This window comes from Macadamia integrifolia, chromosome 14 (genome assembly GCF_013358625.1).
Source record: "Macadamia integrifolia cultivar HAES 741 chromosome 14, SCU_Mint_v3, whole genome shotgun sequence".
In the NCBI taxonomy this organism is placed as follows: domain Eukaryota; kingdom Viridiplantae; phylum Streptophyta; class Magnoliopsida; order Proteales; family Proteaceae; genus Macadamia; species Macadamia integrifolia.
In genome coordinates, this window is record NC_056570.1 from 8,850,203 (window position 1) to 8,865,341 (window position 15,139).

General features: G+C 37.9%; 2 protein-coding genes across 2 annotated transcripts; one reads left to right on the forward strand and one right to left on the reverse strand.

The window, feature by feature from the left end:
• Nucleotides 1-1,181: 1,181 nt before the first annotated feature.
• LOC122061805 (probable magnesium transporter NIPA9) lies at nucleotides 1,182-9,201 on the forward strand. Its single transcript, XM_042625279.1, has 9 exons — nucleotides 1,182-1,829; nucleotides 2,033-2,131; nucleotides 3,334-3,463; nucleotides 5,620-5,708; nucleotides 7,074-7,130; nucleotides 7,256-7,314; nucleotides 8,093-8,213; nucleotides 8,507-8,655; nucleotides 8,774-9,201. The coding sequence occupies exons 1-9, from the start codon at nucleotides 1,719-1,721 to the stop codon at nucleotides 8,988-8,990; spliced, it is 1,032 nt and encodes a 343-aa protein (XP_042481213.1). The 5' UTR covers nucleotides 1,182-1,718; the 3' UTR covers nucleotides 8,991-9,201.
• A 2,704-nt stretch (nucleotides 9,202-11,905) lies between these two features.
• Nucleotides 11,906-14,329, reverse strand: LOC122061806 (cytokinin riboside 5'-monophosphate phosphoribohydrolase LOG8-like). The gene is made up of 8 exons (XM_042625281.1): nucleotides 14,183-14,329; nucleotides 13,912-14,097; nucleotides 13,481-13,578; nucleotides 13,335-13,365; nucleotides 12,775-12,874; nucleotides 12,602-12,672; nucleotides 12,355-12,498; nucleotides 11,906-12,267 (listed from the first exon to the last, which is right to left on the reverse strand). Exons 2-8 carry the CDS (start codon nucleotides 14,020-14,022, stop codon nucleotides 12,187-12,189), a joined length of 636 nt encoding a protein of 211 aa, XP_042481215.1. The 5' UTR covers nucleotides 14,023-14,097; nucleotides 14,183-14,329; the 3' UTR covers nucleotides 11,906-12,186.
• Between the last annotated feature and the right edge of the window lie 810 nt (nucleotides 14,330-15,139).

The window sequence follows — 15,139 nt, forward strand, 5'->3', positions numbered from 1 at the left end:
CATTGACCAAAATACCCTGGTGGGACTGGCCAATCAAAATGGTTGAAATTGGTAAAAAAAAAAATCACAATTAGTTATGTTTTATCATTAGAAACCAATATTTAAAGGGGTTGGTTATTGTTTTATACAAAATGAAGTCAAGTGGATACTTGATTCATGAAAATTAGATTCACAGATGAAAAGATGCAAACTATTAAAGTTTTTGATGCTGAAGGCTATGTTTGGTTGCAAGGGAAATTTAAAAGAAAGAAAAGTGAAATTTAATAACGAAATGTGGAACGATTTTTTTTTTTGTTTTTTGGGTGGTGTAAACAAAATATGGAGCGATTGAAGTTAGTGATACAGTCACATGGGGTAGCTATCCATGTAACTATTAAAACATTTCACATGGGGTAGCTATCCATGTAACTATTAAAACATTTCACATTGGGTAACTACCCATGTAACTATTATAAACGTTTCCTTTTTAAGTTTGAAAATTTTCATTTTCATTTCTTTTAATTGTTCTTGTTATTAAACAGAATCAAAATGAAAGAAAATAATGAATGGCACCAGGCAGTGACACCAAGTCGGCCCTGGTTGACCATGATTTTTGTTATATAAGGTTGGCCCCGAATTGTCGATTGACCCTTGGCTGGCCGCCTCTTTCTTTCATCCTTCTTTTTTTTTTTTTTTTCTTTAATGCATTAAAAAAGGGGTAAGAGAACTCTATCCGTTTGCACGACTGTTACACTAATACACAAGCCAATGGGAGGTCGTGTGGAGGCATCTGGGTGGGGAGCATGGTCTTTTCACACTTGCCTGTCTAAGTTGGGTCACCAACTCCTATAAATAGAAGGGTCATTGAATTTGGCAAAGGAAAGCAAGAAAGTGCTTTGAGTAGCCATGGATATCGCTATAAGACTTGAGAGAATGGAGCAGAAATATGTCAACTGGAAAATGAGAAGCTCCAACGGGAGCAAATGTTGGGTGCGTTCTGGGAACATTTGTCTGCTATCGATTCAATTCTCATACAAGATCGTATACTTTTTCTCCAACACAAAATATGCTCTCTCAAAAACACAAAAAGAAGAAAAGATGTTGTCTAGATGTAGAGCCACACAAGCAGATCGGGTTCTTTTTTTACTAAAATAAAAAAATGAACTTCATCATCAATATCAGTCATTCTTAAAAATGATCCTGAAGGACCGAGTTGTGCCAGACTCAATCCAACTTGATACTTGAAAAGCCCTACACGGGCTCATCCTGGAGGCTGAAAAGCCCTACACGACTGCTCAGACCCTATCCGGACCCAGAGCGGGCTTGGGTTCACATAGCTAAACTTACACCCCTAAACCCTAACCACCCATGTTTGCTGTTGCGTTCTTCTCAGACATCCGCTTCCACCCACCAGGGTCCCAAACCAAGAAGGAGGAAAAAGAGAGAAATAAACGTTAGGCAAGGGTTGTGGATCCGCCGTCAACGTACACCATTAAAAAAATTAAAAAAATAAAACCCGAACCCGACGCGTTTACCAAAAAAAAAAAAAAAAAAAAAAAAGACGGAACAGCCAAAGAAAAGCAAAATTGGAGATCTTGCAGAAACGCCAACGAGCTGAGCATTATCATTCGACGTGCTTCCGAGTATCCACCAAGCCAACCTTACTTTTCAGAAGGAGTTGCAAGGGGGCTGTTCATACTTTTGTTGAGGCAGAGAGTTCAGGTTTTCTGAAGATAGTTATGTGGGAATCCATCTGTCTAACCTTAGCGGCTACCGCTGGTAATAACATCGGCAAAGTGTTACAGAAGAAAGGAACTGTCATTCTTCCTCCTCTCTCTCTCAAGTTTAAGGTTTGTCTCTCTTTCTATTCATCCCATTTCCAGTTCTTTCTTTGTATTCCTTCTCTGGATTTCGATACTTTCTTGATAACTATTGATCATGCAATGATTGATCTTATATTTTGTATTTTTGAAATTAGAAAAATTGTTTCTGTTGATTTGCTTCAAAACAGAACTTTAAGTGTTGTAAATTACCGTTGAATTTTGTCTTTCAGGTGGTAAGGGCATATGTATTCAACAAGGCTTGGATTATTGGTTTTGTTATGGATATATTTGGAGCTCTCTTGATGTTGAAGGCGTTGTCTCAATCTCCTGTAAGTCTATTTGATATGATTCTATTACAGATCCATTGTTTATTTTGTTTATCATCTTCTAAAGCTTATGAATACATTTTTGTTGCTATCTGATGGATGCAACCGTGTCTTTCTTTTGTATATTTTTCTTTCAAAGTAGGTAAGGAAAACCGGGATTGAGAAAAAAAAAAAAAAAATAATAAAATTTATGGTTGCTGATCGGGAAAAAAAAAAAAAGGGACAAAGAGGGACGGCTGTTGAGAAGAAAAAAATGTTGTCTGATATGTGTTGTCTCATGTGTATGACATAGATTTGTCAGTCAGTGGAATTTTGAGAGCTCATAAGTTCAGTAGTGGTAAACCAATTTGGATCAAATAATTGATTATACTTGACAAGTTCAATGTATTCCTCTGTTGTATCAAACTATTCGTTTTTCCGGAAATAAAATTAGACCATGTTATAGAAAATGAGTTTGACTTCCATTCAAATGTTTCAGTATTTCTGCATTGCTGTCGATCAAGGTCAAGTTTAAGTTGTCAGCCAAAATTTCAGCCAAACTTAGGGTTTAGCATATCTCAGGTCACTGTGAGTGGGTTTATTGACCTTCCAGCCCATCCTTGAAACCATAGGATTGAGACCGAGGATCAGACAGTCCTAGATAACCCCAATCCATATTCAGTATGGATTGGTCCCAGCTGATCTGGGCATTGTGTAAATATGTAATTAAGTGTTTGTAATTGCAATAAACCCAATGCTGGGTGATGATGTCAATAAATGTTCCGAGTAGTGAGGTCATGAAATGGTGTGGGACTGAGGAGTGTCAGAGTGCCATTGTTTGATTAAAATGTGCTGCATCTTTGGAGGGAATATTTAATTAGGTACATAATATTAAGGGCATGAACGGAAATTGACAAATAGTAATTGGAAGGGTGGTTGTCATGCAGTGAGAGGAGTATAATGGATGGATTAAAGAGCTTGGAATAGTCCCAAATAAACCCAAGTTGAAGTGTATATAATTGATGCTGAAGAGGGTTCTATGTATTAATCACCTACCAGGCCTGTCAAATGTTGGGTTCAATATCTACATTATACAATTTTATAAACTTGAATTCTTAAATTTTCTTTCCATGATCTTGGAATATTTTAGGACTAAATTGACATTATGGTTCATTATATAGTTAGGTATTGCACCTTGGTAACTTCAACTAGTGTACTTATGACAGGTATCTGTAATACAACCGGTGTCTGGCTGTGGTCTTGCTATACTTTCTATCTTTTCCCATTTTTATCTGAAGGAGGTCATGAATGTTGTTGACTGGGTGGGAATTGCTTTCGCAGGTGTTGGCACAATAGGTATTGTAAGTTGATTTTAATTCATTTCATTCTATTTATTCCTAAACCCGGAAGAATGGCCCAATGTGTTCTTTTATTATTGCTCCTCTTTATGGGAGAAAAATTTGACATTATATATTCATTTGTAATAAAATTAAATAGTAATTTGTACGGAAGAATGGTCAGTGTGGTACCCTTTCTCTCTCCCATGCTCATCTGCGTGTGTGAAGGAAGTTATTGAGGGTAAGTAATATCAATCTGATTACAAGAGTAATCAACCCCAATAGTATTTGGCTCCAAGCAAAAGCAAAGGGCCCGTTTGATAACGTTTCAAGAAACGTGTTTCTATTGTTTTTGTGTCCAGAAACGGAACAAAAAGTGTTTGATAAAACTGTTTCGTTTCACTTGTTTTCAGAAATAGAAATTGAAATTTCTACTTATTTATGGTTCAAGAAACGACCCAGGTGCCGTTTCTGGAAATGAAGTGTGGTCATTCTTTCGCTGGTTACTATTGACTTCCACAAACATGACTTATCAAACACCTTCAATTCCGTTTCTGTTTCTAGAAACGGAAATTTATGTTTCTGCTGTTTTTTGAAACAGAAAAGACAGAAACGTTATCAAATGGGCCCTAAGAATTAGACTCAGATCTGATACAGAATTGTGTAACTGATAATAAAATAAAAAAATTAGGTCAGATGGGAAAAGATATTTGACTTACAGACCCAAGCCCAGATGAGGCTAGTTTTCTGGTCGAAGTTAGATAGCATAGAGCATAATAAAACCCCAAACCCTGACTGGTTCTGATGAAGAATCTCAGAGATGTGCAGTTTCTTGATTTAGGGCAGGAAAAAAAAAGAGAGATTTCAGAGAACTTTGAACACAAGCCTTGGCTGGGCCTGAGTTGCTGGTTGAGTGGTCCTTTTGGGGTGCTGATAAATCCCCCAAAGGCTTGACTGGAATAAATCAAGGATGAGGAAGCTATGGCTGCTCGATTCCTACCCAGAAAAGTCACTTCAAGGCTGCTGCAGGCTTTTCTGTGTTTCAGTATAGCAGCAACACCTCAAGTAGGTAATGAACCTTGAAATAATTCTCAATCACTCTCTTAATAACCTCACAACACTAAGCAATAATGGAAGAAATAACAAGAGAAGAATGAAGAACTCGATGGGATAGATGTGGGTGGGGGTTGGCTCTCTCAGCCTTGGGCCTCTCACACATAGTTATCTCAGCTGTTGAACTGGTCTCTCTCAGACAATAACTTGCAAGCAAGCAGCATAAAACTCTGTTATTCAATTGTGTTTAACTATTACAGTAGATTGGCTTTTATAGGAGAAGCCATGTCTCAGAATTAGAAAGTTACAAAATAGAAACTGCAAAAGAAAAGGAAAATAAAAGAAATAAAAACTTTAAGAAAAGGAAACAACTTCCTAATTCAAACTTTTCCTAATCTGAAACTTCTGATTTGCTAATAAGAAGAACATATCATAAAAAGGAAACAAATAACTTCTGATTGCTTAAGAAATCGATGGGGATCTTTTCTTGCTGTCTAAGTCTCAAAGGAGACAAAATACCAGCTCATATCTGAAATCGAAAGGAAGGACTAGGGGGCTTCTAGAAGCTGACCAAAACTGGTTCAAATGGCTGGTTTTATGGTGGCTCGACTGGGCTTGGATGGCTGGACTAACCAGACCAAGGACTTGAAAATGAACCAGCTGCTTGTTCGAGTGGCCCAACCTACATAATAAGGTCACTCTAGTATTTTCTGTTTGGAAAGTTTTTATCCCGTCAGTTTCTTCTGGAAAGGATGGATCACACATGAATGCTGTGAATATTATTTTCTCCATTTTTTCTATGTTCTACTACTATGCACTTTAGTTTTCTGGAGTACAACGCAAAATATGAACTGCTTTGTTAGCCTGTATCATTTGTAGCTGTCTTCCTTTGCTATTTGAATTTCACCGGGTTTGGCTGGTCTGTATTGATTAATATGTATGGAGACATGTCTATTTGTATTTATTCTCCTTTACCATCTTGCAACAGATAAGAAAATATAGCTTTAGTATTTTCTATTGATTCTAATGAATATCCACACACACACACACCCACCCCTGCCCCACAAAATAAATAAATTAATTAAAAATCATGTATCAATCTGCTGGTGCATCTCTTTGCAGGAGTGGGTGTTGGTGGGGAGGAGCAAAAGGCTTCAGCCATATCCATCTTTGATCTACCTTTGCTAGTTTTCATTGTTGTCATCTTGTTTGTAGGTATCTTATCCTCAGCACCGTATTTGTATTGTTCATTTATTGTTTATTTATCTTGTCTCTATAAGGACTGCACACACCCCCTACTTTTTAGGTCTCAGGAAAGGAACAAAGAACCATTTCTCTGGTCATGGTATTTGTAGTCTTTTTCCAAAAGGAGTGGCTCTAATGATCCATGCTTTTGGATCATCTTGTAACATGCAACATAATGATGTCAGGGACATATTGAACACTTCTTAGATTTAAGCATGGGCAAGAATTTCAAGGATACTGATAAAGATGGAAAAGGAGTTTGTTATGACTGCATGATGAAGATTTCGTTCAAAATCATTGTTTGCTTCCCATTGGACCAAAGACCCAACACCTATAGAACCCACTCCGAAGTTTATTTCCACAAAAATATGCCCACTCTTTTGATTTTCCTACATCAGGTTGCAGCTCTGTCTAGTTGAAACAGAAAGGTTTGGATCATGGTAAAAAGTTTTAATACTCAAGTTCATCAGAATGAGAAATTTTTTAGAAGTGTGCTAGAATTTTGCTAGGAGAATCCTAGTATAGAAAATAAAGACTCTCCCAGATGAGGAGTATAACTGGCAGAGCACCTATAAATTAAGATCATGATTCATGACCAATGGAGAAAGGTTTTCAGTGTGTCATATATCTCTCCCAAAGGAGGGGAAAAGAGAGAGGGAGAAAAAAAAACATATCTCAAAGGTGATGGGTTCCAAATCTTTAAAGAAAAAAAGTTTACAGAAAAAATAAAGTCCATGGTTTCATCAACTTTGTAATACAAGTTTGTTGTCCCCTCAACTTTGGCAAAACATTTTAGCTTGAGCCCCTTCTATCTCATTAACTCCCACAGACCCATTGTTGAATACGCCAAAATAATGGCGTACAATATCAAATCCACATGATGTCGATCATGTTCTGCCTTCAGCCAATGTATTCCAAATATGGACACAATTGGCCCAGCAGTTTTGGGCAAAAGTGCAATGGATGCAAAAATTTTCACCCATCTGACCCGCCAGCGGCTGGAGATGTGCAAATGTACATGAAATAAATGTGGGGGAGAGCAAATTTTATGTGTTATCCTCTTTTAGTCAACTTTTTGACTCTGAAACAAAAGTCCTAGGTTTTTGGGTGGGGGGGGGGGTGTCTAAGGATCTCTAAATTATGTTACCAAAAATGAAAAAGAAGAAACCACAACATTGGTTAATGCCATTGAGACCTTGAAAGAATATTATGAAAATTTAGTGCAAATATGACTCTAAAGTATATAAAAAAGAAGAGTATTTCTTAGTAGTCTTAGCTTTATGGATATGTTACTTAACTTTTAGAAGCTGATGCGATCCTTGGGAATATAGGTCCTTCTTAATGGATGGCTTCATGTGTACAAACGTCAACGAAGAGAACAGGAGTTGGTAATTTTTTTTTGCTTTTGGGTTTACAATTTGACATTAAATAGATTTATGTTAAGCTAATTATTTGTTACGTGTTTACAATTATGTAATATTCTCTTGGTTTATAATTCGCCTATATCTTGCAGATGCATTCTGAAGTTGTTGAGGAAATTATTTTTGGGATGGAATCGGGCATCTTATTTGGGTGCGGCAACATTTTCCCTTATGTTCATACTTTGCTTAGATGGTTCATGCTTTTCCAGATTTTAGTTCTCATTTTTCTTATGCTTTATACAATCAAGATCAGGACAAGTATTACAAGGAGTGAAGTAAGCCTCGCTAGTTGAAACCTTTCAATCATTTAATGATGTTAACAAAGTTAACCTATCAGAAATGGATATTGCTTGTAACTTGACCTTGAATTCATGATAACAGTAAATCAGCTCATTTATTGTGAGTACAGGAGACAAGACCTAAACAGATGAGCTGAACTATCTCATTCCTCTGGAAAGGAGCAAGTTCTGTGTTAAGTACTGATCTCAATTTCTTTGCTCATTAAAAGTTCTTAACTCCTTAATTCTTGGAGTGTGGACTGATCTTATGTAGAACTTCTGTCAACATTTATTTCTCCTTTTTCTATTTTCTAATCATCATTGGTCTTGTTTGTGGATAATCAAAATGATTTTGCTTATACTTCAAAATGAAAAATTTTCTTTTGCCTCCGTAAAAAATGCTTTTCTTCCTTAGCTTTTTCACATTTTCAAAGAAGGTTAAGTACATTATCAACCTCCGAGTAGTAGCTAGGAGATTGCTGGTAGTTGGAAGAAGCAGCATTTGTTGCGGTGAACTATTTCTGAAATTAAAGATGAATTATCACATGAAATCAACCATGTGATGTTACGTTCTCATTGGTATACTTTCTTATTTAGGTGCCATGGATTTTCATATTCCAAAAGATACTGACATCTAAAATTTAACTGCAGGATGGCTTCTGTAATATCAAAGATGGGATTCATATTTCTAGAGCAAGGTTTCTCCAAGATCTTGGTTCCTTTATGCCTTTCTATCAGTATATGCTGTAGCGGTACAGGATTTGTTTTCCAGGTACTATCATTTGTTAGAGAGGGAGAAAACCATTCCTGTACTGTGATTTTCTAATTTTTATTGAGTAAAAAATTATTGACTCAAAGTAAGAACTAGGAATAAAGAAGATGAGGGGGGGAAGCGAGATTTGGCTGTAGTGCAATGTATGAGGTGGATCAGCAGGATTTGGCTGTACCAGTAGATCTCCACTCCTGAGTTTTAAATCCTTGGTCTTTTTATTTGTAGTTATTTCTTATCTGGACTGGAGATGTCATGTTTCATTAATTGTAAATGTAAACATGCCCTGTGAACAGACTCGAGGTTTAAAACATGGGAGAGCAATTGTTGTGTCTACATGTGCTGCTGTGGCATCAATTGTGACTGGTGTACTTGCTGGTATGCTTGCTCTGGGTGAACAATTGCCTTCCGCACCGGCAGCTCGTCGTTCACTGTTACTTGGATGGTACCTTAATGCTTTTTTCCTTTTCGACACCTCCAATGAATATTGTAAATTACTCTAGTCACCTGTGTATAACTTATTTTTCCATTCTCTGATTTCCCTCGGAATCATTCTGCTGCAGGCTACTAATCATTGTTGGTGTTATTCTTCTTGTGAGCTCAACACGGCTGGTGCGACGTCTTCCGCAACCATTGCGGCCTTCTACACGCAGCAATGTTGAGAAGAGTTACAGCCTTAGGCAATCAGGGACAGTCCGCGTCAGGGATTCAAGTCCAAGTGCTGTCATCCAGGCAGCCACATTGCATAATTTATTAACTCCTTCGAAAGATAAGGCCTGAAATGGTGGTGATAAAATCAATATCATCCCGGTTCTCTATGTTTGGCGTTTCTCAAGTGAGCAGATTCATTATGTTGTATGAATGGTAGCCCTCTTTAGTAGGTTTATTGAAGGCATGAAACTTTTAAAATCATTCCTTCAATTTTAACTTTATGTTATGATACCCTTTCCATCAATTTAATACCATTGCTTCTTTGAAGTTTCACAGAGAAGACATGCAGACCATCACTGATGAATTTATCGCAAATACATTTGATCACTCAAGTGCAGAGCAAGATCCAGTTAATTCTAAGTCTGATACAAAGGGGTCATATGATTTGTGAGCTTTACCACCACCAAATCAGTCAGGGGATGCAGGGTTCATCTTATGCTCATCATCCTCTCTCCATATGGAGTTATGGACTTAAACCCAAGCGTCCACTAGCCAGATCATGATCTTTCCCTGTTTCACAATGATTCACATTTGCAACCCATCTAAAATGAAAAATGATGTACATTTGTCATTGTTAGAGCACTATTTCACCATTTACCCCGGTATGGCCGTTGCCTGCGAGGGAGGAGATGATGGTTGCAGAGAAAAGGTTTAGAACTTAGAATGCACATGGATCTTTAGATCTCTCATTTTTTTTTTCTTTGGTCATGTAAAGCAGATTCAACTGCAATTTTTCATGAGTCAGCCATTAGTTTAGCGTCCTCAATGGTTGAAAATGGAGATTCTAGAAATAGTCTGGGTTCCCTGGTTATTAAGCATTTACTGATAATGTTTTTCTTCTCCTATAGTTTCTATTATCAATTTCAATCTGAAACATTTATAATCAAAACGGTCCCCGGTAAGATCGATCAATCATAGTTAGGAAGCTTTGCACACACAAGTGGAACTGAGAATCTGCATTTAAGGATTGGTGTATCTTACTCCATTTCATGCGGTCTGAAATCATTTTTTGAGGGTTGAAAAAAAGATATGGGGGGGGGGGGTGGTTCCTATACGTGTAACAAAGGTCAATAGTAACACATTAGAAAGCATAGGGTGCAAGAGCCACGATTCCCCCACAAAAAACATTTTCCCAAAAGATAAGATTTGTGAAAAGCTAACTTTTTGACATTTGCTGCACGGTCCGTGTTGATTGGTTTTTTTTTTTTTGGTAGAAGATGCAACGAAGTCTCCAGTGCATTATATTTCTTGGTCGCAATTTGAAAGCCAAAAAGAATGGAGGTTTAGGGCTCCCAGAATCAAAAACACATAATAAAACATTATCCGGGGTGGTCCTGCTGGACAGAAGAATCTCGCTTTGCCAAGTTGATTTGTCCATCCAGTCCACAAGACACCTGCCACTGCAAAGTCTGGGAAGGGCAGTGTACACAGCCTTATCCCTTTTTTATAATGTTTATAATCCTGATAAATGGTGGTGCTCTCTAGATCTGGTCCTTTAACTACTAGATTAGTGGTCACCTTTCCTATGGACTGTCTTACCGTCATCCCTACTCTGGAAGTAGGAATATCGATCTTTTTTTCAGGGAAATCTGATGATCTTTGTGTGTTTTGCGGTAAATGTACAAAAACCCTATGGAATCTTTTTTTCCCAAGTTTACCTAAATACAAGGGCTGCAAGAATCCTTGGTGGGCGAGGCAATTTTTGGACCCTACTTTGATATGCTTAAAGACTACTCGTTGAATATCTCAGTTAGTTGGGATAAGGCTGAGTTGTGGAAAACCCATTAACTATTAGGGATTGCTCATTTTCTAACACAGAAAGCTATGGATGAGATGTGGGGCTCTGGCGTGGAACTATTTTCTGTCTTCATCACAAAAACAAAAAGTTAAATTTAAAATGCTCTCTAAGTGTACCCTATGCCCACACAGGGAAGCGTAGCCGAGGCATGGATGTCTTTACACAGCTTAGTTCTATTTCCCCATGTGTGAGCATGGGGCACACTAGGATATAAAAGTTCTTTTTCCCATGCATACTTAATGCAGTCACATCTTATGACTACCAATCTACTATGTGGAAGCTAGTGATGATGATGAAAACGAATGCCAAAAGGTCCACCACCACCACTAATGGCCGATGGCTCGACCAGACCAGTGAATGGACCAACATCTTGAGCTATGATGGTGACGATGAACGCCAATGCCTTTATCAACAATGGCCACTGCTGAACGTGGGATCGCTATTACACTTACCCAAGACCAGCCCATGAGGATTGGGTTCTCTGTGTCTCTTTCCAAACTAGCAAATACTAAAGTCACCAGCTTTTTATGGTGCGCTTCACCCATTTCAAAATCTCACAGGACTACAGGAGAGATGCAGCAAAAAGAGACCCATAAACTAAGCTACAGTTCTCTCTCTCTCTCTCTCTCTCTCTCTCTCTCTCTCCATCTTTACTTCTTTGTCCTCGATCATCAGACCGTGAGACCCACAACACCCTTTTACATGAGCAAACTTCTACTGAAAGCTCCAAGTAATAAACTTGTCCAAGTCTTGTCCCAACAAAAAATAGATGCTTTAAGATAGGTTTCCTTAAACCTCTATGAGAGTGGCAGGTTGGCAGCCTTCTCAAAAGACAAATCAGACCAAACGAAGCCATGAAAACAAAACGAAATTTCCAAAAGTGACAGAGCATAAGGCTCATCAGATTTTGGACTAATTGGGTGCCTGCCTGCCTGGTACTATTCTATGCTCAGTACCCACTAGTTCACATCCTCAAGAAAGCAATCACCAATGTTGCACCGACATTTGTCACTCAAAATACTTGTCCTTGAGCATAAACTCCTATAGCCTTGAAACTAGGTAGCCTCAAACTCTGCATTACTTAGTATGCGAAGTATGAGCTTGGCCAATTTGATACTGGATCGTTCACAATGACTGATCTGCATCATTTGTACCCGATTCACCCCCGCAGTCCCCGACTATTCAGTTATGCATGACAGGAACATCTCCACCACATACTGGAATATTATGCTCATGAAATCTTCACCCATTACGAGTGGCTACAGCCCATACGACTAGAGAATAGTGTCTCTACTGACCATCCTCAGTGATGAAAATCAATAGTATGTAGCAAAATCCTACTAAGTTCAATTGGTAGTAGAAATGCCATCCCATTTGGATAAATTCTTATACACAAATGGAGCAAGAAAGAATAACATCAAAACAGAGATGAAAGATCACCCACCAAGAAGAATGTCATGGTGGATTTTATGGTTTTGAGTAACCTGCCAATTGTTCCATCTGCCAGCTGTTATGCGGAGCAACATGTTTGTGGGTTGGAATATATTGCTGCAAATTAAAAAGAAGAATAATCAAAATAAAAGCGCATAACTGAGAAGAATCATTTTAAGTAATATAACTACATCGGTTAATCACCTCCATTTTTTCAAGTAGTTCTTTCACATTTGGAGCTGATATAACTATATGCTGAGCAGCCGGCTTAATGAAACCTTCCCGAACACCATTGTCAAATAACGCAAGCAAAGAATTGTAGTAGCCATCAACATTTAATAAGCCAACCTGTCCATACAAATTACCAAGTCATAGCATCAATTAGTTTTACCAACCTTAACAACTCCCAACCCAATCGAAATGTTCTTGTAACAAAAGGTTGGAGCCCTACTGGTTTATTGTGAATTCCAAGCTGTGACCATGTTATCATCTCCAGCAACTCTTCCATGGTTCCATATCCCCCTAAATTATTTAAATATATTATCAAGAAAACTCAGAAAACACTATATCACAGTTCACCTTAAGATTTACATTTCAAAGGGCATGAACGCTTTGGTTACTTACCAGGGAGAGCAATAAAGGCATCCGCTTGTCGGGCCATTTCAGCTTTACGCTCATGCATGTTTGAAACAGTTTTCACTTCCCCCACTGTTTCTCCAGATATCTGTCAAGGACTCGATATAATCCAGGTTAACTACTTCAAAACTATTGCAATTAGTCAAATGAAAGCATTTGGTTGCTCTGAAGATTGAAGCCTTTACTTCTCTTGGGGAGCAACAAATGTAAGGATCAGTGTGCTCTGAGCTTTATAACTTAAAAATATCAAATAAAACTACATAGCATAGTAGTGCCAATGATAAAGATTAGCTTTTATGAGTCCTGAAGAACAGATGTAAGAAGAAACTCTATGGTGTGCTCTCTCGTTTTTAAAGTAGTAAAGGAGCTTTACAATGCAATCTTTCAGTTTTAATCAACTTGACAGTGATGACTTGCTTCAGAAGAACTAAACTAGATCCCCTTATATTAGTCTACAAAGGCTTCCAACAAAGGAAGTATTTGGCAGTTTAACAGATACCAAGCAAGTGACAATCAATCAGAGAAGTATAAGATTAGTTCACGAATACCTCAAGCGGCATGAGTGCTGTTGGAATGACCCTACATACAGTGTTAGGGGGGGAAAAAAAAACAGAGACACACAAACTGAAGTTAATAACCAAGAAGAGCAGAAATCCATTGATTAAATTACTGAAAGATAGATGAATCTACTTACCCAAGAACATGGCAACCTCCATCATAAACTCTCTGAGCAATCAAACCCATCAACCCAAAACTACCTCCTCCATACACCAAATCTAACCTCTTATTCACCTGTTATCCATACGACCATACCCATAAAATTCAACGAAAACCCATTAAAGATATTTCAATCCTAAATCCAATAAAATGAGACAATCAAAGCAATCTGAATAAATATTTCCTACAACCCAACAGTCACATTCTCGAAAAGAAAAAGGAGAAAGTGCAACAGAGCAAATAACCATCACTTGGGTCTTAAAAATCAATCAGGAATGCATAAGAAAATCCATGAAGTTGGGGGAGAAAACAGAAACCCAATCGATGAAACATAACAATGCCAATCAGATCAGGAAAATTCTTCCTTAGAGAAAGAAAAAAAAACAGAAAGAGAAGGGGGAAATCAACCAGTTCATTTCCCAACTCAAGGGCAGCATCGCTAAAGACTTCTCTGTTGCCAGCATTGCTACCGCAGAAGACACAGATTCTCTTGAATTTTCTTTGTGTATTGCCTTCCATTTACAAGATTTCAAAAGCTTTCATTCAATTTCAAGTTACAACCCACGAGAAACAGAGAAATCCTTCACTTTGTTACCTGGTTTTCAATCGACAAAAACTTCAGAAAAAGCAAAGCAAAACAAACAAAAAGAAGTGAAACAAGAGTGAATTCGAAACCAACCCTCGAAGGCTCAAAGACAAATTCTAATTCCTCCTGAATCAGAATTCGGAAGAATCGTATTGGAGTCTATTATATTAAGCGAGAGGAGGACAAAAAAAAAAAAAAGAACACGAGCCGCCCACATTCACCACCACCGCCACTACAGCCTTTCTTATCAACGTCTCTCGGTCGGCCTCAACATTAAAAAAAAAATTAAAAGAACAAATTATGAAGCAATGAATAAATTTTTTTAGTTTTCGAGATTGAATCGGCTAGTCATATGGGTGAGCATCCAACACCTATATTTTTCTTAGATCAATGACCCAATATAATTAAAAATAATATCCGATATAACATATTAGGATATCGGCATTAGTTTCATGGTTTTATGAATGAGAAATCAGATCTGTGAATCGACCTATTTGGATTGGAATTGGCCTATATCAACACTGATTCTGGCTGATTTAAACCCAAAATTGTTGGATTTTCAGACCTGAGGGTCGATTTTGTGGTTTCTGGGGGGACTCAAATCTTTTGCGGTGAGTGGTGAGTGATAGTGAAATCCAATGGGCATTCCTAGCCGTTGGATCTCACTACCACTCACTACCTCCCTATAGAGGATTTTTGTTCTTTTTGGAGACTGATTCCAGTTAATTTTGATGTGATCTAGATTAGAATCACCAGAGACTGATCCAGTGTTCAATTCCATGTTTTGAAACCTTGTCCTACATATGTAGAACGGTTCTTATTAAGGGAAATTTGGTTTAAAACGATATTTTTTTTTAATTGAAATTAAGGGTAAAACCATCTGATTCGACTAATATAGTCAATCCGTATTAGCATTGGTATCAACTGAGATGAATACTAAGAGCAATATTTAAACTATGGGCTCCACTGGAGCTAGCAAGACACAAGGGAAGAGAACACTGCCCACGGTTATAGCCTTTTTGACTATCGGCCCCATGCTAGTGCCAAGGG